This window comes from Trematomus bernacchii, unplaced genomic scaffold (assembly GCF_902827165.1).
Source record: "Trematomus bernacchii unplaced genomic scaffold, fTreBer1.1, whole genome shotgun sequence".
Classification (NCBI taxonomy): Eukaryota; Metazoa; Chordata; class Actinopteri; order Perciformes; family Nototheniidae; genus Trematomus; species Trematomus bernacchii.
The window spans coordinates 14,381,952-14,405,998 of NW_022987720.1; the positions used below are offsets into that span (position 1 = coordinate 14,381,952).

At 41.1% G+C, this 24,047-nt stretch overlaps 1 protein-coding gene across 3 annotated transcripts; it reads left to right on the forward strand.

Annotated features, from left to right (window-relative positions):
* The first annotated feature begins 692 nt into the window (after positions 1-692).
* Positions 693-23,770, forward strand: mpp3a (membrane protein, palmitoylated 3a (MAGUK p55 subfamily member 3)). 3 transcript variants are annotated; one of them, XM_034142328.1, is made up of 20 exons: positions 693-848; positions 9,111-9,176; positions 9,295-9,413; positions 9,633-9,710; positions 10,142-10,222; positions 10,426-10,563; positions 10,876-10,957; positions 12,210-12,295; positions 13,082-13,156; positions 13,956-14,152; positions 15,150-15,214; positions 16,076-16,096; positions 17,088-17,129; positions 18,247-18,312; positions 19,121-19,276; positions 19,446-19,526; positions 19,976-20,069; positions 20,484-20,592; positions 20,827-20,955; positions 21,759-23,770. In XM_034142328.1, exons 2-20 carry the CDS (start codon positions 9,140-9,142, stop codon positions 21,936-21,938), a joined length of 1,836 nt encoding a protein of 611 aa, XP_033998219.1. In that variant the 5' UTR covers positions 693-848; positions 9,111-9,139; the 3' UTR covers positions 21,939-23,770. The 3 variants fall into 3 exon arrangements, with proteins under 3 accessions (XP_033998219.1, XP_033998220.1, XP_033998221.1); XM_034142329.1 differs by lacking the exon at positions 18,247-18,312; XM_034142330.1 differs by lacking the exons at positions 17,088-17,129; positions 18,247-18,312.
* Positions 23,771-24,047: the final 277 nt, after the last annotated feature.

A 24,047-nucleotide genomic window follows, 5' to 3' on the forward strand; every position in this document is an offset into this window, starting at 1 on the left:
TAAGTTGATATGAGATGGAACTGAAACTGTAAAGCTGAAAAACCAAAGCCGTAACCTAAAAAATGCTAAACCCCTAAATAAAGAACTTTAAAATATGGTAAAATATCTCAAGGAGCGATGCCTTGCATGTCAATGATCCCTTTGTTAATATAAAGAATATCAATTAGATCATGTTTAATGTTGCTTTTCATTGTTTACATTGAAATACACACGCAGTCAAATTAACCTTCATGAAGGTTAGGATGTTCAGCTTTATGTTTAAACCGTTTAAGAGAGGTGTTAATTCAACTGTAAGATCATTCAAATCATTTTAAATGGACACGTTTACTTTGTGTGTGTGTTGTACTAAACTAGTCAGGTGATATGTCGGAATTGGCTTCTGTCTTTAGAAAAAAAAGAACATCTTGTTTCAAAAATATCTTCTGGTGTGCAGCAGCAAAACAGTGATATTATTGGCCCTGTAGGTTTCACTTTCAGACAAATAAATGCCTAACCACGTGACTTGAATTCAATGAAAACACATGAAGTGCACAAAATGGAGATATAGAATCTCACAGGCAGCAAAATACAAAATCTCAGCCTTTCTATAGCATTCTTCATCCACTGATGTTGTGACCGGAGAGAGCATCAGAGCATATAAAGGGAGGAGGGTGGTTAGGGGAGGAGCTGAGAGAGGGAGAAAGAGAGAGAGGCGGACACTCAGCGGCAGCAGCAGGTTTGTGAGAGCAGTAGAACAGAGGAGGAAGAAGAAGGAAGGAGGAGGAATCAGAGCGAGAGAAACCGTGTGGCTGCAGTCAGGAGGGACACACACACTGAGAGAGCGAGAGAGGAGGAGAGACAGAGAGAAGGTAAGCAGGCCATGTTTGTCTGTTTAACGCCTTTGTTTCCAGGCTGAACACGAGGAATTGGACAAGCTGCTATCCATCCAGGGTGTGTTTTCCTTTTTCTTTCTCCGTCTGCCAGCTGACGGCAGGATGTATGAGAGGAGAGCAGAGAGCCGTAGCACTGCAGAGGGATGCAGTGAGATGGAGGAGAGAAAACAAGGGAGGGAGGGAGGGAGGGAGGGATGAAGGGCCGGCATTATGCTCCATAGACATTAGGAAGTAAGAGAGGAGAGAAAAAGAGCAACTGAAGGGAGTAAACATCTGCCTGTGCTTTGATGTGCAGCAGTGAGGGAGTGGGTGTATGGAGATTGGGGAGAGGGGTTTAGCATTTGAGTGACAGTATGCAGGAGTGTGTCAGCTGTCAACATAATTATTTTTCCCTCCGTGTTGGGGATGATATAAGTTTCTAATGGACCACACCCGGCCTCTGAGATGATACGATGGGTGCAGCTGGGGAAGGTGTGTGCGTGCGTGTGTGAAAGGCATGTTGGGTGCTGGCCAAACATGCTTACTGTTGCCTCCCATTACTGTCAGGGCACTGGATTAGCAGCGTGAGAGCGATGTTCATTCTCGAAGCAGTGAGGAGTCGAGCCAAGACACTCCATGTCCTGACCGAGATGTGTCTTTGTGTGTGGACACGTATGTGTATATATACCATCCACCAGTGTGTGTTATTTGCCCGTGTTGTGTAAGTATGCAGTGAAAGGCTGCAGTGCAAAACGATCATCCAACCTCTTGCTCCTTTCCTCACTGCTCGGTTAAATTGTTTCCTGTATTGTGACTGCAGAAATAATATCCTCCACCATATTGTAAAAGCATGTCGCTCAGACAGGAGCAGGGTCTCGTCGTCTTGGCGAAGGGAAACAGTCTCTGAGATGCAGCCTGCTGAGAACAGCTTGACCAAGCATTTGTTGTTTTACCATCTCGATGCCAAGGCACATTTTCACAGCATTGTAGACAATACATTTAAAAAAAGAGCTGTTAGGATTGAGAAGGTGTTTCTGATGAACCCTCTACCCTCACAGGCATCACGATAACCGGCACAGATGGCACATTTTGTCTTCAGCAGCTTTTCGACATACATAGAGGGCTGCTGAGGCATATTCTCCCAGAACATAAACAATGGAGACTGTCTCCCTAACAAGAATAACAGTCTGAGTTGTTTCTATAAAACAACACATGTTTATATTACTTGGCGAAGTGGCTGTAGTGATTGTATTGGAGAAAAAGAGGAAGTCAGCTGATGGTGTTACAGATCAACACATATTTGTTAAGAAGGGAGACTGTTGTTCAATTTGTGTTTCCAACCAACAGACAGCGTTGTTTTTAAAGCAAGACTGCTCGTCCCCTACCCTGGATAACATAGTCATTAAAACCCAATCCCTTGGTCTTTCATAAAACCTTATGAAGTCTTGTTTGTGCCTTAACTTTGTGGGGAAATAAAACTGCTCTGTTATGGTTAGACACAGATTATCATCCACCAGAAACGTAGACACTTAGTATGTAGAAGTAGACCCCAGCCTCTTCTATAATTATCCATCCCAACGTCCTTCCTAAAAGCTAGAGTAGGATGAAGTAGGATTTTGTTGGTTGTGTGTTCCTATTGGTTGATGGCTGTAAAACTACTTATCGATATATGCATAATCACATGATGTGTGGACAAAACAACTGAGATTTACATGGTGTTATTTTGGTTTACAGATCTCTTATTTAGCACAGGATCATGTTATTAATGCACTGACAGCGGTACTAATGGCTGATCTGTCTGCAATTCAGCGAAATGAGTCTAGATGAACGTTGTATGACGCAGGCTGTTATCTGATCAGCTGACTTCTTCTGACCTCACTGAGGCTCCATCATGTTTGTGTGATCTGCAGCTAAGCTCTTAACTAGATTTGAACTGAAAAAGTCTTTTTTTTGGCTTGGATGAAATGCAAAAAGTGTGATGTCTGAGTTTATTTATGGCTCAGTGACGTTTTGTTGATTTGATGTTTGTAGTCATGTTTTTGAAGTGATGTAAGATAGCAGGAGTGCTGTTCTTTCTGAAGGACTGTCTGAGCAAGATAAGGATAATGGGGACTTAAATGTCATCTATACAGAGCAGTAATACATAGAGAAACAAAATTGTGTTTTCCTCCCGGTGCAAGACATAAGAGCATCAGCATGAACTGCAAAAAACAAGATTTAAAACGGGTACAATAGAATCTCAGGAAACAAATCATTAGGCTGTGAATCTATGTTGAATGGTATGTGGATTCCAACTTTGATACACAAATGTGTATTACTGATTAATTTGAAAACTATGAAGAGAATCTAGCTTTTTTGTACCATCAATTGTATACAACTCTTCACTGCCCCACTAAAAACGACAGTACAATAGAGCTTTGGGATGTTTGTACAATCTACTTATGTCTCTTTACTGATTCCAATAGTGATTCTTCCAACAACCTATAGTTGTGATCAAACTGCAACTATGGAAAACGACTTTCTTTTCTTCCCCTAAAATGAAAAGAGTCGACCACAGTTACCTCAATCTATCCCTTTCTTCCTTAATATAACCCCACTCAACTTAAAAGTTCTCCCACAATGCCCCTCAGTGATGACATCACCACGTCGTCATAAACTCAGACGATGTTGTCATTCTCCCAGGACAGTTAGTTGTAATAAGAGATGTACTGTAATAACCACACACTTTTGATTCTTTAAAACCTGCAATTTCGAAATGCATGTAATATCAGTTGAAATGTAAAAAAAGTGAATTTCCCTGAACTAATCCTAAATACATTTAAAAGGGTTTTCTCTTCAGTTTCCTTTGTTTTCTTCAAATCGGGTGGTCCTCCTAAGGCATCAAAAGGTCAGGAACTGTCCAGTGCTCACAGTCATGAGTCAGGCCCTCATGTATTTACCCTGTAGTAGCAATACATTCAAATGTATTCCCAAAAGAAAACGTTTTGTCCCGATATCCCTTCCCTGGGATATGTAAAATGTCCTCATAAATCACCAAAATCAGATTACTCCAATTGAGTCCATGCATTCTATATATTACAAGTTTATTCCATACTAGTTATCTGAAGAGTTTTTTTTAACGTGTTTTGGCCTAGATGTGTTTCCATTGTATGAAAAGCTTCTTATTTTCTCAGATTTTTTCTCAGAGCTGTGGATGTTTATTTGCAATTCACTTCAAAAAAATATTCACAACAAAAAGAATATGTGTTGGAAATAAAGGAGGATAGTGGCAATAAATATGATAATGAACAACATATAATGAGAAGCACAGAGCTCTTAATAACATTCCATTAGTGTAAAGTCCTCCAATTGTGATGACAAATCCATTCACACAATATCTTTAAAGTACTATAATTGTGAACATTACAGTGTGAGACATCCCATTGTATTGCCCATTTATTCCACTCAACTCTACAATTTCATAAGATGGGTGGGAGAAGATGGTAGGAAACGTTTGAAGGGTGTCTTTGCTGAAGATGTTTGTTATTGTTATAAAACATCAGTGGAAGTGATTATTGATATGCAGAGTGAAGAACTTTGCCATTCATAGAGGCACTGTATTGACAACGATTTGTATTCCATCCTCTCAGAGTAAAATATAGTGAGGTTTTGTGGAGAAGATCCTTGCTGACACTTGAAAAAAAAGAGACTCTCTCTTGTGTGTTGAACCCACTGATTCTCCTGACAGAACAAAGACAGAAAAGAAGAGCATCCTCATCTACTCCTCATCCCTCTTTCTGGCTCTGTAATAGTTCTCTGTGCATTATTCATGAGCTCATTGCTGTCTCACTCTGTCTCTGCTGAGGTTAATCATATTCTGATTATGTACCTTCAAAGCACAAGGATACACTTTAGAAATGATTTGGGAGGAGAGAGAAAAGTGCATTCCTGCAAAATAGAAACACATTCTCACCGACAATCTTAAAAAGATACAAGTGCAATTGTTTGCCTTAAAGCAGCCGTATAGGATGCCTTTTCCCCATCTTTCACACATCTTGATAGACTGTTTGAGATAACCTTTCTTAATCTTCTCTGTCCTTCTCTTCTTAATCTTACCCTGTTTTGTTTAGTTTGTCTGTGTTTCCATTATCAGTCTTGCTATCTCTCACCTGTTGTCTTGCTGCCACTGCAGTCTGAACACCATGTGACCTACAGGCACAGATGCTTATCATTAGCCCCAAAATAAACAGGATTTTCTATATCATTTGTTTCCAGCCGTGTTCCTGTCCCGGCCACCTGCCTGCCTTAGCCCTTTGCTCTTGTACCTGATCATCTTGCCTGCATGTTACTGACTGTAAGCTGCCTGTATGCCACTGCTATACACCTGTTTCTCCATACTGTGCATTAGCCCATGTCGTGTCATACAAAACACTGACAGTTCACAAACCTGTTCAGTGTGGCACTTCTGTTTTTTTTTCTATGGCTTCGGTAACCAGCAGTTCATGCTTCTAGATTTATTGATTGAATAGTGGCCACTGAACACAGAAAATCAGTTTTGTAAACATTATTATTCATAAAATGTAGTCTGTATGCAAGGAAATACACCAATACAAGATGCATCAGCATGGCAGGCCTCCATAAAGTGGCAGACCCATAAATAGCCCTACACTGAATTAATCCGTTGTAAAGCTTATGTTTATTTTATGTACACATACTAAACAGACCACACTAAATAGATTCAACACAATACATCTTTTGACAGAGTAAATATGTGTAGAATATGTAATTCTGTACATAGATGTGTTTTAAAATAATCTCAAACAAGCCCATAGTAAACTATGTCCTCAACATTATTGTAGACCAAAACTGTTTATTTATAATTGTTACCACTTCTTCCAATATGCTAATACTCTTTAGCAGCTTTGTTTTTTCCGGTTTGCTGCATTTTTGGTTTTGCTGCTGTTTTTCATCGGTTCCTAGCGTAATATGATGAAGTCTGTGGTTTATGTTATTGACTTGTGTTCCCAGTGGCAGGAAGTATGGAGAATATTGATTGGAGTAACGAGATATTGATTGGTGGTGGCTGAAATAATTCAGCAGTGCTTTAGCTGACAGTATCTTTTGACTCACTCCTATATCTGTCAGCATATGAATACAGATGTGTAAAGAAAGTTATTCTCCAGTGTATATACTGCAAGAAAATGTCCATTATACAGAACTAAAATGGTGTTCTTAGTATGCAACTATATAGATAACTGTCCCATACACATATAGTTGTGTGTGAGAGGGTCGTACGTACCGCTGATTTATGAGATGTTAGTTATTCAGAAATTATTTTTACCGCAGTTATCTGTCGTACTGTGTGATACACAGCTTTTTTTTATTTCCAGGGCTTTACCAAATGTCATTGTTTTTCATTTGAAGCTCCTGTTGAGGTATTCAAAAGAAAAAATGGTATAGCCTAAATTTTGTTGGTATTTTTTATAATGTGATACCACAAAACATTTCAAAACCCTTAAATGAAATTGTTAATTAAAATATTGTGGTTATATAAATGTTAATGATGGTGCTGTGAGATTGTTGCTTGATTGCGGCATTATTACAGGTGCATGCCTCCCTCTGTGTGCGGAAAGCAGGAGAGCAATATTTTTTTCTCTTTTTTTTAAAAGTCCAAACTCCAACAATCTTGGATTGAAGCAGAATATTTAATTTCATAATAACATTTTGTGAATTTAGGAAAATGTTTTTATTTTATACATTTTGACTTTTGGACTTTGCAATGCACTGTTATTGGACATTTTGGAGCAGTCAGAAACAATCCTGCGCAGCCACCACCAGATTCTTATTCTACAAAAGGTATAATACTCATAATATTATATTAATATCTATATAATAATAATATATTATATCTTTATCTGCAAACAGCATAAATACAGGGTTCAATCGGAACAAAAGACTTACTAAAGAGCTACCTCCTTGCCTTACCACAGCATCTGGCACTATATCGGACAGGGTACTATGTTAAATTGTTTTGAGCATTTTGTGTCCTGTGGCTCTCTGTTTGATTCTGTTTCTAACTCTGCTACTGTGAACACCACAGTCTGTGACTCTTTCAGTTGTTCTCCTTTTTCTATTGAAGTCGTTCATGAAGCGTTAACCAAGTTAGATCCTAAAAACCCGGCTGGTCCGGACAACTTAGAACCTTTCTTTTTAAAGATAGCTGCAGATTTTATTGCACCACCTCTTACTTCTCTTTTTAACCTCTCCCTCAGCACGAACACAATTCCAAAAATATGTCCTTCCTCTACTAAAAGGTGAGGATTTATTAAATAATTATAGGCCCATCTCTAAATTGTCAGTTCTGGCCAAGGTTCTTGAAAGCCTAGTGAGTGAGCAGGTAAAGGTGTTTTTAAGTAACAATGACCTACTATGTAAACATCAGTCAGGCTTCAGAAAGCAACATAGCACCATCACTGCCACAATGAAAGTGGTGAATGATATTGCTAATATCTTAGACAATAAGCAGAGTTGTGCAGCTCTGTTTATTGATCTTTCCAAAGCTTTCGATACCGTCGATCATCATATTCTGAAGCAGAGGCTAGTCAGTATTGGCTTATCCAGCCATGCAGTGGGGTGGTTTGTGAACTACCTCTCTGAAAGGTCCCAATGTGTTCAGTTTGATGGGCTCACTTCTGAGTGGTTAAACATTACAAATGGTGTACCCCAAGGTTCTGTTTTAGGTCCACTTTTATTCTCCATATATATCAACAGTTTAGGTGAAAATGTGGATGAAGCAACTTTACATTTTTATGCTGATGATACCGTGATGTACTGTGCAGGTCCCTCCATCAAGGAGGCTGTTGTTAAATTACAGGCTGTTTTTAATATTATTCAGACGCAGCTCTCTGAGCTTAAGCTTATTTTAAATGTGGATAAAACTAAGGTAATGCTATTTTCAAAAGCCAAAAAGACTCCAGAGACTGCTTTGGATATTTTTACTACGCAAGGAAAAGTGCTTGAAGTGGTTTCCTGTTATAAATACCTTGGTATCTGGCTTGATGATTGTCTCTCTTTTAAACCTCAGGTTAATAATCTGCTTAGAAAGCTGAGGTTTAGACTAGGTTTCTTTTTCAGAAACAAGTCCTGTTTCTCACTTGAGGCCAGGAAAAGGCTAGTCACTGTGACCTTTTTACCTGTGCTGGACTATGGTGATCTGATCTATATGAATGCACCTGCCCATTGCCTGGAAAGGTTAGATGCCGCCTATCACAGTGCACTGAGATTTGTTACAAACTGTAAAGCACTTACTCATCACTGTACCCTGTATGCCAAGGCAAGTCTGTCATCACTAACTGGTCGGAGGCTCAGTCATTGGTACATATTCATTTATAAAGCCATGTTGGGTAAACTACCAACTTACATCTGCTCACTGATCTCACAGAGAGTCGCAAGTAGCTATTGCCTAAGATCCCAGGATGTGTTTTTATTACATGTGCCAAGTGCTAGGACTGTTTTAGGCACTACAACGTTTATGTGCGCAGCTCCTCTAGCTTGGAACACCATGCAAAACATTTTGAAAATGAAGATTTTGGTTCCCCTGCATCATTTTAAAGCACAGCTGGATGAAATTATTTTTGATACTCCTGGTACCTGTCTTTGTGAATTGTACCCCTGTCATTACGTTGTATGTGTCCTTTTTGTTTTCTGTTACATGTGTAACCAATGTGCGGCAGGTTTCCCTTGTAAAAGAGACCTGGATAAATAAAGGCTACAAACAAACAAACAAAGTATGAAAGCTGCACAGCCTTAATGTTAAAGTGATGAATGAAGCTTCAACACCTCCAATTATTTATTACAGCTCTAGTATTTCCATGTAGGTTTTGTGCCAGATACAATCCCACTCTCCTGCACTCATACACACCAACACAACGCTCACAGGGCCCGCTGAACCTCGGCGTGATTAATAGTACCAGCAAGGGCTGTTTATCTTGGTAGTATGGCTCTATAGAGCCAGCTGACTTGCGCATACACACCTACACGTGCGCATATGAGGTTACTGCACTTCAAAATAGAAAAATGTTGCCTGGATTTACAGCATAAAGCCTACAAGGAGATGATATACGGCTATAATTATAGCACATGGGTCTCCGGATGCCTTTACATCAGTTGTACACGCTCACACAATCAAAAATACCACTACCTTTTTGTAAGTATATCGTCTTGGACTGAAAGCATTTGTATGGAAATGCTGATAATACTTTTTCGTTCTCCTCCTCCCAGGTTTCCTCCCCTCTTCACCTCACTGACCCATGAAAGAAGCCATGCCGGTCCTCACAGCAGGAGTGGGTGAGAGGAGTTTGCACAGACGCTCCACACATACTGTCCCGTACTGCTGGAAGCTTGCTGTGGTCCATCTGTTTATGTTAATGAACATGTTGTCTTTTCTTATTCCTCTCCTCTGCAGGGCTTCATGAAACGTTGGCCCTGCTGACCTCTCAGCTGCGGCCCGACGCCAATCACAAAGAGGACATGGTCTTCCTCAAAGACGTCTTCAGTGAGAGGAGCTTGGGATACCTGATGAAGGTGAGGAAGTGTTAATACTCAGTGCCAAAGTCTGATCTCACAAGTAACATTATTTACATTTAGACATATTATACAGCTTTCTACCATTGTTTTAACATGCACAATTTGAAAATATGTTCAGGAAAAAAGTTTCTTAAGTGGGTTTTGTGGTCCTTTTTAAACATTGCATTCATTCCTGAAACCCTCCCCTCTAATAGACAACATGTCATTGTGTTGCAGATCCATGAGAAGTTGAGACAGTATGAGAGACAGAGTCCAACCCCCGTCCTTCACAGTGCCTCTTCTCTGGCAGAGGATGTAAGTTCATCACACACACACACACACACACACACACACACACACACACACACACACACACACACACACACACAGACACACACACACACACAAGCTAAATTACTTTTCCCCACTTGGGCACAGCAGTCAGTCACAATGAGTTAGCCCCGACAGAGAAAGCAATGTAGGTATCACAAGTGAATTTTTATGTTCTCAAAGTGCTGAATCATCCCGATGCCCATCTAATGAAACTCCATATCCTGCTGCTCTCTCGCTCTTACCAGTTATCAGCAGGGAAACTGCTGACCTCAGCCGCTACTTATCTTCCCCTGTGTTCACGTCTGCCGTCGATCTGTCTTCAATGATTCTCCAGTAAACTGCAGTGTGCATTACCAGTATACACATGCACAGGTTCACACCAGGTCACAGCTTATTTGGTTTGTGATTGGCAGGTGACAGAGGAGCTGCAGAGTGGACCAATGAGCACAGAGGAGAAGGAGCTGCTGCACCTGCTGTCCTCACCACATCTCAAGGTAAACACAATGTTATCTTTTGGTCATACAGTAGTATGAAAGTAAGGAGATGTTGTAATAGTGTATATTCATGTGGCCAGATTTCCTATAGACAATACTTTTCCTCTCTGAAGGTGTTTGTAGACATCTGGCAGCAGTCCCTGCTCCTATGCCGCTTAATGTCAGAACCGTATTCTCAGCACGTCTGTCTTATGTCCCATCAGGCCGTGCTCTCGGTGCATGACACGGTGGCGCAGAAGAACTTTGATCCTGTGCTGCCACCGCTCCCCGATGACTTTGAGGACGAGCTGGACGAAGAGTCGGTGAAGATTGTGAGGCTGGTGAAGAACAAAGAGCCTCTGGTGAGTTACATTACATGACATGTTACTTGTTAGACGCTTTTATCCAAAGTGACTTACATACTCAATACTGTGGACAATCCCCACAGGAGCAATTTGGGGGGAAGTGTCTTGCCCAGGGACACAACGACATGCTGACTGCAGTGGTGTTTGAACCTGTGCTCCCCTGATCCTAACACCAACGCACTAGTCCACTGCGCCACACACCTCCCCCTGAGTTGTGAAGGTTTAGAGTGGAGAACTGGATGAAAAGGATTATGGGATTCAGACCTTCTGCTTTTTACTGATCATAATGTTGTTTGATCTGTTCCCTAGGGAGCAACCATCAGGCGGGACGAAGCCACTGGGGTGGTGGTCGTGGCTCGGATCATGAGAGGAGGAGCAGCCGACCGAAGTGGTAGATGATGCTTCTTTTCATTTTGTCCCTCTGGGCTTTCTACAAGCTGTGTCTCAACAATAGACTAACAGCACCTTTAGTTCTAAACCTTAGGGCTTAAACAAAGACAAGGGGTAGTTCAATTAAAGTAGTTAAAGTAATTAAATACATTTTACCTCCCTAGTGCTTTAAAAATGTTCCAATAAAACATTCTGTGCAGGGTTAATAACAATTTAATCACCACATTTGTTACTTACAGTTTAAGGACGTGTACCATATGACGAGGTGGCCCTAGTAGATATTGCTTTGTGTTAAGGGGCCACGAGCAGTAACGTTTTAAACCCTTAAAGGTGTGCAAATCCTTATTTTATTGGTAAATGTTTTGCTATTGCCCAATCATTTAAGAAATAGAAAACGCAGAAGCAGGAAATGCAAAAAAGTTTACAGCATGAAAGTCGGCCAATACGCAGCCTTCATGAAGATGAGCTGCCAAAACACCTCAGGAGGCTCCTGATTTTCCCAGCAGTGTGATGGCATGTGCCTTCTTGCAGCCAGTGGAAGTCAGTGACACTTTTTCACACAAAATATACTGTATATGTAAGGAACAACAAATCAAAACCTGATACAGTAATGAAAGTGAGACCAATGTGAGAGCTACGCAGCAGTGGGAGAGATAGTGCCGTTGTTGCTGAAACACAAAGCTCTCCACGGGTCCCTGGAGAATCAATCACACTACACAGACTCAGCAAAGTTCCTTTCATGGGCGTTACCATGGAAATATCGGAAATCTCAGCGACATAAAGGTGTATGTTTGGCATTGGAAACGGAAATATGCATGATGGACAACTGAACCAATCAGTGTTCGCATACATCGATCATTTATGTCTTCCTCTGTTTTCTTGCTGCGTCAAGTGATGGGAACAGCTCTTGTCAGTGTGGAGACAGAAGCTGTAGAGTGATTTCAGAGTCAGCCTCAGGTCTCTTTGTAAATGAAAACTATATTTGAGTTTGATTGTACAATAGTGTGTCTGCTATGTTCTTCTCTGTCCTGAGGGGAAAGCGTATTGATCTGACTTCACTCAGCCTTTGATTTCATTGTTGTGGCTGCAGCTAAATAGATCACAGCTGATGATAGACGCGGCTCGTATCTGTGGATCTGACAACGATTTTTAGATACGAGTGAGAAACCCCAAAGACCCAGTGAAGACTCTTCTGTTGTCATTGATGTGTCTGTCTGCGCAGTCTGTCTTCATGCGGTCCCTCGTCCTCACAGGGTTGGTGCATGTAGGAGATGAACTCAGGGAGGTCAACGGAGTCTCTGTCATCCAGAAGAGGCCCGATGAGATCAGTCAGCTGCTGGTAAGGCCCAACGTTCTGATGTAGATTTTAAGAAAGGCTGCTGTAGATTGGCAACATCAAATATAATGAAAGAATTATTTTCAATTTAAACTGGGCACTTAAAACAATTGTATCTTCAAAAGATAACAATACTGGTACTTATCTTTATTATAATCAATGTTATCTGTATTATTATTATGTATTATATATGGGACAGAATCAAATCAACATGCATAACATCAATTAAAATCAGGACTTTTTTAGTTCAAAGTAGTTGTTTTCAAGATATTTCTGGTGTATTTAATGCCATTAACATTGGATCACCATACCATAACTATTAGTGTTCAATGTAATACTTTTGCCAATCGTGACAGCCTTATTTTAAACCCAAAAATACATCTTCAAAAAACACTTTTTACACCAGTTCTATACTTTCAAATATTAAAAAACGATATTATTATTATGTCATTGTAATAAGAAATGTCTAGTATATATAAGTAGGCTGAACTAAAAAATGCTCTGCCCAGGTTTTGTATATTTGTAAACAAGGTATTTGTCCCAGAAGGAAGCACAGGTAAATACTATACAGTATAACTATAAACTAAAAAGACCTTAGGACTCGATTAAAGTAAATCCTCACCTAAAATGTTCCGATCATCTTTTATTTATTCATAAACAGGGTGCACTGTTAGTCCATTAACATTTTAATCCACCTCAGGGAGCCTTTTAAGTGAAGTATACTTAGTGTCTGTCCTTAATCCCAGGCTTCAGTCACACCCTCCTCTACTTCCTCTGTCTGTGATCTAGTCCCAGTCCCAGGGCTCCATCACTCTAAAGATAATCCCCGCCATTAAAGAAGAGGACCGCCTGAAGGAGAGCAAGGTGAGAGGAAGAGTGACCGAGCATGCTCTGTGAAGCTGCAGCTGAAAGGAAACAGTTTGAATGGGGAAAATGTATTGTAATCTGATATTTTATAACATTTCTTCAGTGGCACTACAGATACATCATTTTTAAAGTATTTTTATACAAATATATATGTTTTCTATACTCTTAATGTCTATGCAGGCCTCCAAAGAAATGTTCAGAGGGTTTTATACACAATGATGTGTCCCCGGTGTGTAAGGGTACTCACAAAGTGTCAGAAAACAAAAAATGTACATAATATCGTAAATGTGGGCTGGCCCACGGCCCTATCAGAAACGTTGCTATCAGAAACAATGCCCGACGTGTTTTTGAAGTAATACCGTCTTTGTTTACATTATCAAGCATCGCTAACACTCAGAGCTAACCTGTACTGGAGAGAGTATGTGTAAAGAAGCAGGAAATAAAAAGGTACTCACCCACCTTGTGGTAAACCCGCAAGAGAAAAGGATTTAAGCTCCATACTGTTGCAGAAATAACCCTTGATGTGGTTTTGAACATGATATGGCGTTTAATCACGGGGCTGAAATAGAGGGATATGAGGCATGGCTAGAATGGGTGATCTGTTTGGTATTTTGAGCAAAACACTTCATAGACATGTTTTTTATATATTTGTATTTATCTGAGACCTATAATATATGCCTAAAAATAGTATAATAGGAGACCTTTAAGCAATTAATCAGGTTAAGAGCTTTATCCATTTTTAATTACCTAAATAAAATAATCATCTGAACTTGGTGCTTCATGTTTTTGATTACAGGTGTATATGAGAGCGTTGTTTGACTACATCCCTTTGGAAGACAAAGCAACGCCTTGCCAAGAAGCAGGACTTCCCTTCAAGCGGGGGGACATCCTGCAGGTGGTGACCCAGGACGACCACACGTGGTGGCAGGCCAAGCGTGTGGGAGACAGCAACCTGCGGGCTGGACTCATCCCCTCCAAACTGTTCCAGGAGAGGTGAGGGCGGGGTGTCACATCATGTGTCCCAACGACCTGTGGTGTGAATAGATAAGTGCCAGGACCCCACACTGTGCTGGTATCTATGTTATGTAATCTGTCAGATCCACATTCATGTGTTCCACTTTGAAGGGTCAACCATGATTACATGGAGCATCAAAGCAGTCGGGAAAAAAATAAATCAAATCACTGCCTTGAATAGGCGCGTGCTGATGCTGTTAGTGTCATAATCCGTCAGAAAGATGATCTCAGCTGGCTGGGATATCCCTGCCAAACACTGCAGAGTCTGTTGGAGTAATAACAACAGCTTAAACACAGAAAAGACACAGGTCAGAGAGCTATCCAGGCTCTGATAAGCGTATATGGGTGTTTTGTTGTTTAAATAGATGTTCAACAAGTGTGATTGAGAAAAAGGTTTCAGCTTGATTGAACAAAAATAGCATATGCTTGGGTCTGCTTACTGACATTATATCATCATTGATAAATTACGGAACAGGCCTAACCGAAACAATGCTTCAGCTTGAAGTGACAGTATAAAATGATCTCTTCGAAGTCAAAGCGAAGTAAAACAAAACCAGTGTATAGTCAAGAAAAACACCTGGACGAGACATAGAGACGTAAAAAGACCACTGAGACCCAAAAGCACAACAAGGAGACAGAAAACTACCAAAGAGAGCAATCGCAGTCACAAAGTGGAGTCGGACCACGAATAGATGGCTAGGACCCAAAATAATCACATAGATGAAAAAAGAAGGCAGAGACCTACATCTGTTTTGTGTTTTTCTCAGTTTGGGTCCTTCCTCTTATGGAGGATGGACAGTGGGTCTTTACCATGTTTGTGCCCAGGGGCTCTCATGATCTGTTCATTTCTGTTGTATTTTCCTCTTTCATGTTGAAATCTTTTGTTCCGACTTTCTAACATACCCTCCCCATCTTTTGCTTGCTGATGACTCTCTTCCTGCCTCCATCCTCTCTGTTCTGCCGCACATTTCTCCAGGCGACTGGCCTACAGGATGAAAATGGGCACACTCCCGAATCCAAAATCCCCTAAAAAGCCTGCCTGTAAGTTTCTGCTTCTCAGGATTCAACTGCATCTTCAGCATTAATTCATCAACACAGTGTACTACTTGCAGCCTCTCTCTCCTCTCCTCTCCTCATGTACTTGGTCACTGTCATTATGGGACAATGATATCTCCACTGGATAAATGCAGCAATGTCTTCATTGACATTTATTGACCTTTTCTGTTGGTAATTGGCATACTCAGAGGCATTAGTATTCATTGACCGTCTTCTCCATATTGCTATGTAGACAACGTTTTTGAAAGGGATGCAAATAAGATGGAGGGGCACAGAGACGGAGGGACAGATCACACACAGTTATGAATTAATCTCTTTCATGGTCGTCCATCTGGCCAGCGAGCAGCTTAAGTCGAACCAGACAGCGTTAGACATCACGCCCAGTGGGAAACAAAGCCTCAACAATACATAACGCTCTCACTTTATCGGCATGTAAACCGCCAGGTGAGTGGGTAATATGAGTGGTGGCTCTTCGTGGCGTGTAAGCTGCTAACGATCCGATTAGGTCTGAGCCAAGGGAAGACAACAATAGCTTATCAGTGTGTTAGCTAGCCCTGCTACGCCACGCTACAGCGAGCCTGGGGGACTCTTCTCTCTCGGCCTCCCTCATGCTCCTCCAGCTCCCTGATTAATTCCCCTAAATCCCTGCGGGGGCCCTTTAAATGTGACCCGCCCCTCTCCCCCTCTCCCCTCATTTCTGTCGTCATACGCAATGACAATAAATCTCTTCAATAGTCAAATCCTCATTTCATAAATATCCAAATTCTCATTCTTCCATCTGCTACCTTCAGCTTTACCTTCTCTAATGTGTCACACTTTGTGTCTCTTTGTTGCAAACTCTACCAGATGAGCAAGGATGTGATAAAGGTGGGTAACTGTGCAGCAACAAATATGATTGGACTAGAACACAAAGACACATTTTTACACAAAACACTCAAAAGGAAACGTTCATAGAAGCATCACAGCCTCAATGTGTGTGTTTGTGTGTAGATAACTTGCATGTGTGTTAGTAAGGGGCCCATTTGGGATTTATTTTGCTTCCAGCTTAATTCCTCCCCTCCTGCTGTTAGTGCACCAGACTAGAATATAGAATAGACGTTCTTGCCTAGTGTGCGTATACGTGTGTGTGTGTGTGTGTGTGTCGCACCAGGTGATGTGCAGGCAGAAAAGCATCCCAGGAGACTATAGCCCAACCAAGCAGAGGTTGTTAAAGATAACAATAGCTCCTCTTTTCCTTTGCGTCATTCTCTGTCCCTATTCTCTTTTGTTCTGTTTTCCTTCTCATCTTTATTGTATCTGCTGCAGTATCAATCTGCTGTTTACAACGTTCTTCTGTGTTTCTTATTCTCTTAAAACAATGCATATTGTCATACACAAAATGAGTTGAAAGGACAGAATTCAGACAACAAGTAGTGTTTTTTCTTTGTGAGACTGTTTGCACGTCAGCTGTGAATCTTTGGGAGGCGAGGTTTATTTACATGTGTGTGTGTTTGGGGGTCACAGCGACTCGGCTCACAGCTGGCTGCTTCCAGATGATGGAAAGCCAACTTTTTCCTCCTCTCCTCTCCTCTCCTCTCCTCTCCTCTCCTCTCCTCTCCTCTCCTCTGGTATTTTTCTTCCTCCCTTATTAGTTAGTGGCCGTTGCCTCGAACGACGTTCCTTCATTGTCTCTTGGCTGCCCGTCGCCCCTCGCCTCCTGCTGTCTGCCTGCTTGCTGCCTGTCTGCCCCGCCTGCCCTACCCAGCGCCTCCATGGCCCGCTCCCCTCTTTAACTCTTCCACCTCCCCCCTACTCCTTAACTCTTCCAGGTCTCTTACCCTGTGCTTACCCCCTCTTTTCCCTGCTTGCCTCCCTACAGAGGACTGTGACTGTGAGGGCTATTTCAATGGACAGTACATAGGTGAGAGCGTGCACATCTTTCTCCACCTCCTTCTCCCTGTCAGCTCTTTGCCTGCTGCAGCCTGGCTGTGCGCTGGTTCCCTGGGTGCTTCTGGGCCGGGGGGGTTAAAATCACTGCTTGTGTAGGGTTGACCTGTCTGGGGCCGGGGGTTGAGGGATAAGAGGAAGTTGTGAAGGTTTTAAAGGTTCAAGAGACAGGTTCGAAGACAATGCAAGAGAAGGAGGATGGATGAGAAAATTAATATCTCAATTTATTTTGGCAGAGGAAAGACATGTGTTATTGTAGAATAACATGACAGGTGTTTTTATTAAGTATAACATTTGAGTAATGTAGAAAAATCTACATCTAACTCTTCTGATGGTGCCAGCAACACATCTGCCTCTTAAGTGGCTGCATCAATAGCATAAACAGATGGTTCAGGGACACCTCAAAATGTTAAAGCAATCAAAATTAGACTGTCACATTTATAAATAAGTGATTTCTTGTCATCATTTTGCGCTGGTGTGCTACTTGGGTAAAATGACGGTGTTCAATAGATACACTTACCTAACACCTAGTAGAATAAAAAGTGTTTTTGTAAGGCCCCACATAGAATATGAATACATGAACATGTACTAAGGTTGTAACAGACATGTTTAAAAAAAAAAGCGCCTTATTTAGGACCAAATAACATTTATTTACAGAACACTTCCAGTACAATAGTCCACTTTATCCTCAACCCCTCTCTTGCCTTCAACTGGCCGTCCCTCCCTCACCCTTCTTCAGACCCCATTTACTCCCCCACATCCTGTGAGCTGCTGGAATGGTGATGAGCACAAGGAGCGATATAAACACACCTCTCAGCAACTTCTCCCAAACAAAATACATTATTAAAACGGTATTTGTGCTTCCTATCATGCACTCTGCTTGGAGCTGTAAAACCCTTAAACCCTCCCCTTCATCCCTCCGCCCACCCCCCTGCATCAAACTAACCGACCCTGCTAACCTCCCCCCCCCCCACACACAAGGGTCCTGCTGCGTTGTACGCATTTCACACTCAACCTGGCACGTTTGCTGCTCGTTCACCCTGTGTGGAGCTGTAAGGCTGGGTTGTGTGATGCTCTAACGCCAGTTATAGTCTCTCCTAAGTGTAAAGCAGTGGCGCCCTCCTGTGGCCAGGTGTTTTCCTGGGAATTTTATTCAGGTACAGTGCCCGGCTCATTCCCTCCTCAGGTACACACCACTGGTGGGGGAAACAGACAGTACTGGCCATGGGAGACCCTGATTGGTCACTCTCTGCTCTGACGCGGTGTTTCTCAGGGCCAGGCTGTCCTGTCTGTCCTGCCTCAGCACTGTAGCCTCGCTCAGAGCAGCATGCCTTGTTTGGACCATTATGTTGGAAAATGATGTCTATTCCGGGTCACTGAGATCAGCTTTGAACCGCTGTAATGGTGTTTATACTGTATGCCTTTTGTACAATGAATTTAAAGGAATACTTAACCCACAAAATGACCATTTGTATATCAAATACTCACCTGTGGTACCTTGGAATTATGGAAGCAAAGCTTAGTTTCTTCGCATATCTTATTTTTTGGCTTGTGTAACCATTAGCCAATAACCAACCAAGGTAACACCCTAGCAGCTTCACCTAATGCATTTACTATCGGCTGCATGTAATCCAATTTGAAGCATGAAGTACAATGGCTCTGAGTTCAGCTCATATCTCACACTATCAAGTATTTACACTGCAAATAAGAGTGAGCTATTTTTATCCCTATGCACTATTTACAAAGGTATTTTTAATGCATGATGTCAATAGATTGGCCTTGAATTTATTGTAAATATTGATTTAGCATTTGCCCGTTGCACTAATCTCATAACATTTTTCTAAGCTTTAAGATGCATCATGGCAGTGAAGTTGTGTACCGATGTTATCTAATCATGTGTAAATAGTAAATCTGACAAAATACTTGTTTTTTCTTTCTGCTCCTTCTGCCCTGGCTTTCCTGCAGCTGGTTTACGGAGGAGTTTCCGGCTGAGTCGTAAGGACAGGCAAGATTCCTCCGGAGAGGGCTCTGATTTTGGGGACAGCGACTACACGACTTATGAAGAGGTTTCCCGCTACCAGCAGAGGCCCAATGAGAGGCCCCGTCTGGTGGTCCTGATCGGTGAGACCCCGAGGCACACATGTCCTGTAACAGCAGGGACCTCTAGTGGACAAAAGCGTGTGTTACAGCATACTGATGACCTAGTTGTTGGAGCTTTTTTAACAAAATGATCCATGTCAAATCAATGTTTTGTTTATTTTCTTTCCTTTCAACACACAATCTTGCAAAGGATCCCTTGGAGCACGAATCAATGAACTCAAACAGCGGGTGATTGCTGAAAACCCACATCGTTTTGCAGTGGCTGTACCACGTGAGTTATACACAAACTTAATGATCAATTAACCCATATTATAATGATTGATATGACAACATGCATACACATTAAAGATCCATTGTCATCCGTAACTGAGAAAATAGTAAACATACGGCGTAATACTTGTATCATGCAGAGATCACCATGCGGTTTCTTTGCGGTGGAACATTATTTGCCCTTCCACTCATAGTGAGCACCTGTTAACCTTTCCTAAATTAAAGGGCCAAACCCACACCTACAGTATAAGTAATGTCACTATAATTCATCATCAACATCAATCATAACAATAATAAATATAAACACAAGTAAATCCATTACATCCTCTGCATAGTAAAATAACACTTACAAAACATTAATAATATTTAATTATAAATATAAATAAGGTAAATATGCAAAATGGCTTCAACAGTAAACATTCAAGTAAATTCCTTTTTGTGTTCCGACAGATACCACCAGGCCCAAGAAGCCTCATGAGAAGGAGGGTGTGGAGTACCACTTCGTCACCAAACAGCAGTTTGATGCAGATGCTTTAAACAACAAGTACGTTTACACCGATACTTTGTGTATCGTATACTTATACATAGAACATTGTTGATGTAAAATGAAACTATATCCTTTAAGAAATACTAAATGTAACCTAGAACTAAGCAAAGAAACTGCTAAAAATAATGTGTAAAAAATATATTTCAGTTTTTTAAGCTATCAGCACCATAAAAAAGGGACACGGATTTCTGTCAACTCTTGTGACATTGAAACAGAGGACTTGAACAACTTAATTTCTAGGATACTACTAATTATTTTTGTAAACATACATGTGAGAAATGATTTCTGGCCCTAATAAAAATAAACCTTAAACCTGCTTAGTATAGAAAATATGAAAGTTTCATAATTTATGTGTAAACAACATATAAGATTGGTTCCCTGCTGATGTAAATGTTTGTTGTTTCTCCACAGGTTCATAGAGCATGGGGAATACAAGGAGAACCAGTATGGCACCAGTATAGAGGCTATCCGCTCTGTGCAGGCCAAGAATAAAATGTGTGTGGTGGACGTTCAGCCTGAGGTGAGGGTCATGCTGCAACAGCTGAGCACTTCCTGTTTGATCTTCATCCACATGTATCATGTCATGTCCTGCGCTACAGATCCTGCAGGCAGCAGCAGTTTGCAGAATGCAGGCAGTCACATCAGATCTGCTCACTGTGTGAAGTGTCTGAGGTTTCTCTGTTGACCCTCTCCTATCATGTCTGATTTGTGTCCGTTCTGTGCTCTATTGTATGCAAATCCTCCATCACCCCAGGCCCTGAAGAGGCTGCGGACAGCAGAATTCAAGCCCTATGTAATATTTGTCAAACCTCGTGTTCCGGAGAGCAGACGTCGCCGCAGCGCTGCCACTTCACCAGGAGGGGGGGAGCGCGGCCGCGTAACAGTGAGTCCTGCAATGTCTCTCTGCAGAACTGTGTCCCCATTCAGTGGCTCAGAACGATAGCATATATTTTACACCAGTATGTAATGTGTACTGTTTAATGTAACACAAATTATATTTAGATTCAGATTCATTAGTGCCAAGTGACTCCTACTGTTGCATTGCTGTAATTTAAATGTCCCAACTGTATTTAAAGGAGCTATAATTAGCACAACCTTAAACATCTACAACATTAAAATGCAACATGCACAGCACTGATAATAATCAGAAAAAACATCATAAATACTGTAACAGTTAACCTTTGACAGGAACCTATTGGAGGGTCTAAAGCAAGGGTGTCAAACTCAATTTCATTGCGGGCCACATTAGCATTAAGGTTGCACACTAAGGGCCAGTTGTAACTTTAAGACTATATAAATATATAATATATATAAATAATGTAATATATTACATTTTTGCCTCTGCATTGGATTATAATCGGATAGGGTAATAACTTCATAATTAACTACGTCTGAAAGCAGAAGTCTAGGGCAAATAATTGCAAGTCTCTTCAGTGCGCATGTCACAAAATGAGATGCATTGTGGGACATGTATTAAATGGGCAACATGCTTCTGTAAAGCGGCATGTAACCGTATAATAAACATATTATATTCTTTGCAAGCTCTTGCGGGCCGCATAAAATGAAGTCGCGGGCTGGATTTGGCCCGGGGGCCTTGAGTTTGACACCCCTGATCTAAAGGATCTAATTACATTGTTTTTGCCACCTGCTGTAACGACCAGCTTTTACCTTGTTTTTCTGCAACAGGACGAAGACCTCCAAGAGATGCGTCAGTCTGCCATTCAGATTGATCAGCAGTATGGACAACTGGTGGACCGGGTCCTGATCAAGGAGGACTCAGCCAGTGCCTGTGCAGAACTGAGAGGTATCTTGGAGAGGCTGGAGCGAGAGTCCTTCTGGGTGCCTATCAGCTGGGTGCGGACCTAAACCTAACTTCCAGAAGAACTTCACAGCCACTTCAACCAAATCCTGCACCAGTCCTCTCTTAATGAGCCGATACCCCTCCCCTAAAGACCTGCTCCCCTGCCTCCGGGGGCGTTGAACTCTGACTGATGCAGGATCAGCCATAAACTAATGCACAATAAGGAGAGGATGAGTCGGTGGAATACCTCGTTGTCTGGGGTTCTGCAGCAGAAGATAGCTCTCGTTGCCCAGAAATCACAGTCTGACTGTCACTTCAAGTAATATTTATTATTTTTAAATTATTGATCTACTTCAAAGACAAGGGAAAGATGCAAGTTTGTAGTTTTAGAAGTGTTTTAATTCCCCACGCTGTCACAGAGAGTGGCAGGTTTGGGGTGCCACTCAGAGGATTGCTCAGTCAGTCAGCTTTATTGTGACTCTTGTTGGAGTACCTTTAGTAGCATGTTTTTTTTAGGTTTGTTCAACTCAATTCATCACAGAATGCTTCCTCTTAATTCTTACTGGTCATGCATCCTGTACAGTATTATATACAACGAAACATTCAGAAAAACAGGAGAAAATTATATATAAAGTTAAGTTCATGTAATTTTAAACTACTGTGTTTTTTCGCTGAATATAATTTCCACACATGGACGGAAACAAAATATTATCCAAATGGAATGTGAGAATTTCATTTTCTACAGAACAGTTTGTTTATGGGACACGCATGAAAACTGATTCCTCAGTCTCAGATGTAAATATTGTAAATGTGACCTCCTCGTGTGCCAACGAAAGATGTCGTAGCACTTCAATGCAACCTGTTTACCTTTGATCCCTGGGAACCCACATCCGTTTGTGTGTAGAATAATGCCGTGCACAAAGTGTGTGTGTGTGGATGTCACATTCACTTCCTGCTTTCAAAAACAAAAAGGCGAGGATGACATGATATCCATGGATTGCAAATCCTTTGTCTTTATCAGCAGATACTTTAATTAAATCAAGCAAACATGCCAAACCTTATGTGATCATTGTTTTTCAAGAGACGCAGTTTAATAACTAATGAAAACACAACCCAGGAACAGATTAAAGGCCTGACTTTGAGATGATATACAATATACATTTGATGTCATTATTGATTAACAGTGGCTAGTAGAAAGTTATTTCACCTGCTGTATAAAGTCTCTTCCTAGCACATTTACACATTTGTTGTTCTGTGTAAAAATGTGTTCAAAAGTACCCTGAGTTATTATAAGTTAGCCAAATCAAATGGTTTTGTTTCAGATGTATTCTTTTTGGTACAAAATGTTCAGTTTTTGTTACTTTCCCTTCGATGCAGCTCAGCAATGGACAAGAGGAAAGTTAACTGAATCTCTTCTCTAGGTGAATCAGACTGTTGAAGCCTTTTCTTTGCGTCAGCTGAACTTCAAATGTTATAATTTCACAGAACAAGGATCTTGTCCCTTTGCAATTATTTCTGAAATGACTTTAGGTGAGGATATTTACAGTCCGCAGGGAGAGGAGCGACGATTACGAAGAACATTAGCTCCTTTCAAGTACATATCAGCATGTGCGTATCATATCAAAATAGACTTGTAAGAATGTAAGTCTACTTTATTGGGTTTATTGACACAAAACCGATGATCTATGTGGCTTGACAAAAGTATGGAATAACGTAACATTCTACACTGACATTTCTATTGTTTGTGTGGTTAAAATGAAGCAGCTTGTAGATGCTTTTTTTTTTTTAAAGATGCCATGTTCTCTTGATGTCTTCATGTTCTGGACAAACCCAGAATATTGAGTTTATAACATGACCTGTACAAAGTGCCATAATTAAAGCTAGCTGAGTCAAATAATTGGTCTGTCATAAGATTTATTTTGTATTTGTTTCCTTTTCTATGATATACATCCTCATACTTGTATCAAATGTCAAAATGTTTGTTGTGTGTGTTAAAAATTCTGCCCGTGTCCACAAAGCCCTTCACGCATTACATCTCTATCAGTGTTGTTTTCCTTTTGGTCTGCACTGGGGAGAGATTTGTGTCACATTGACAGATTAGCTGAACACTAAATAATTTAATTGCACTTCATAGGGAAAAGAGCCTCAAGTTCAAACATTTTCATTTCCTTGGT

Excerpts from the sequence above, each read along its gene's own strand:
- mpp3a (XM_034142328.1), top strand. The coding sequence starts at position 9,140 with ATGAAAGAAGCCATGCCGGTCCTCACAGCAGGAGTGG. Across the intron at positions 10,223-10,425 it reads TGTCCTCACCACATCTCAAG|GCCGTGCTCTCGGTGCATGA; the intron begins GTAAACACAATG and ends ATGTCCCATCAG. Across the intron at positions 10,958-12,209 it reads AGGAGCAGCCGACCGAAGTG|GGTTGGTGCATGTAGGAGAT; the intron begins GTAGATGATGCT and ends TCGTCCTCACAG.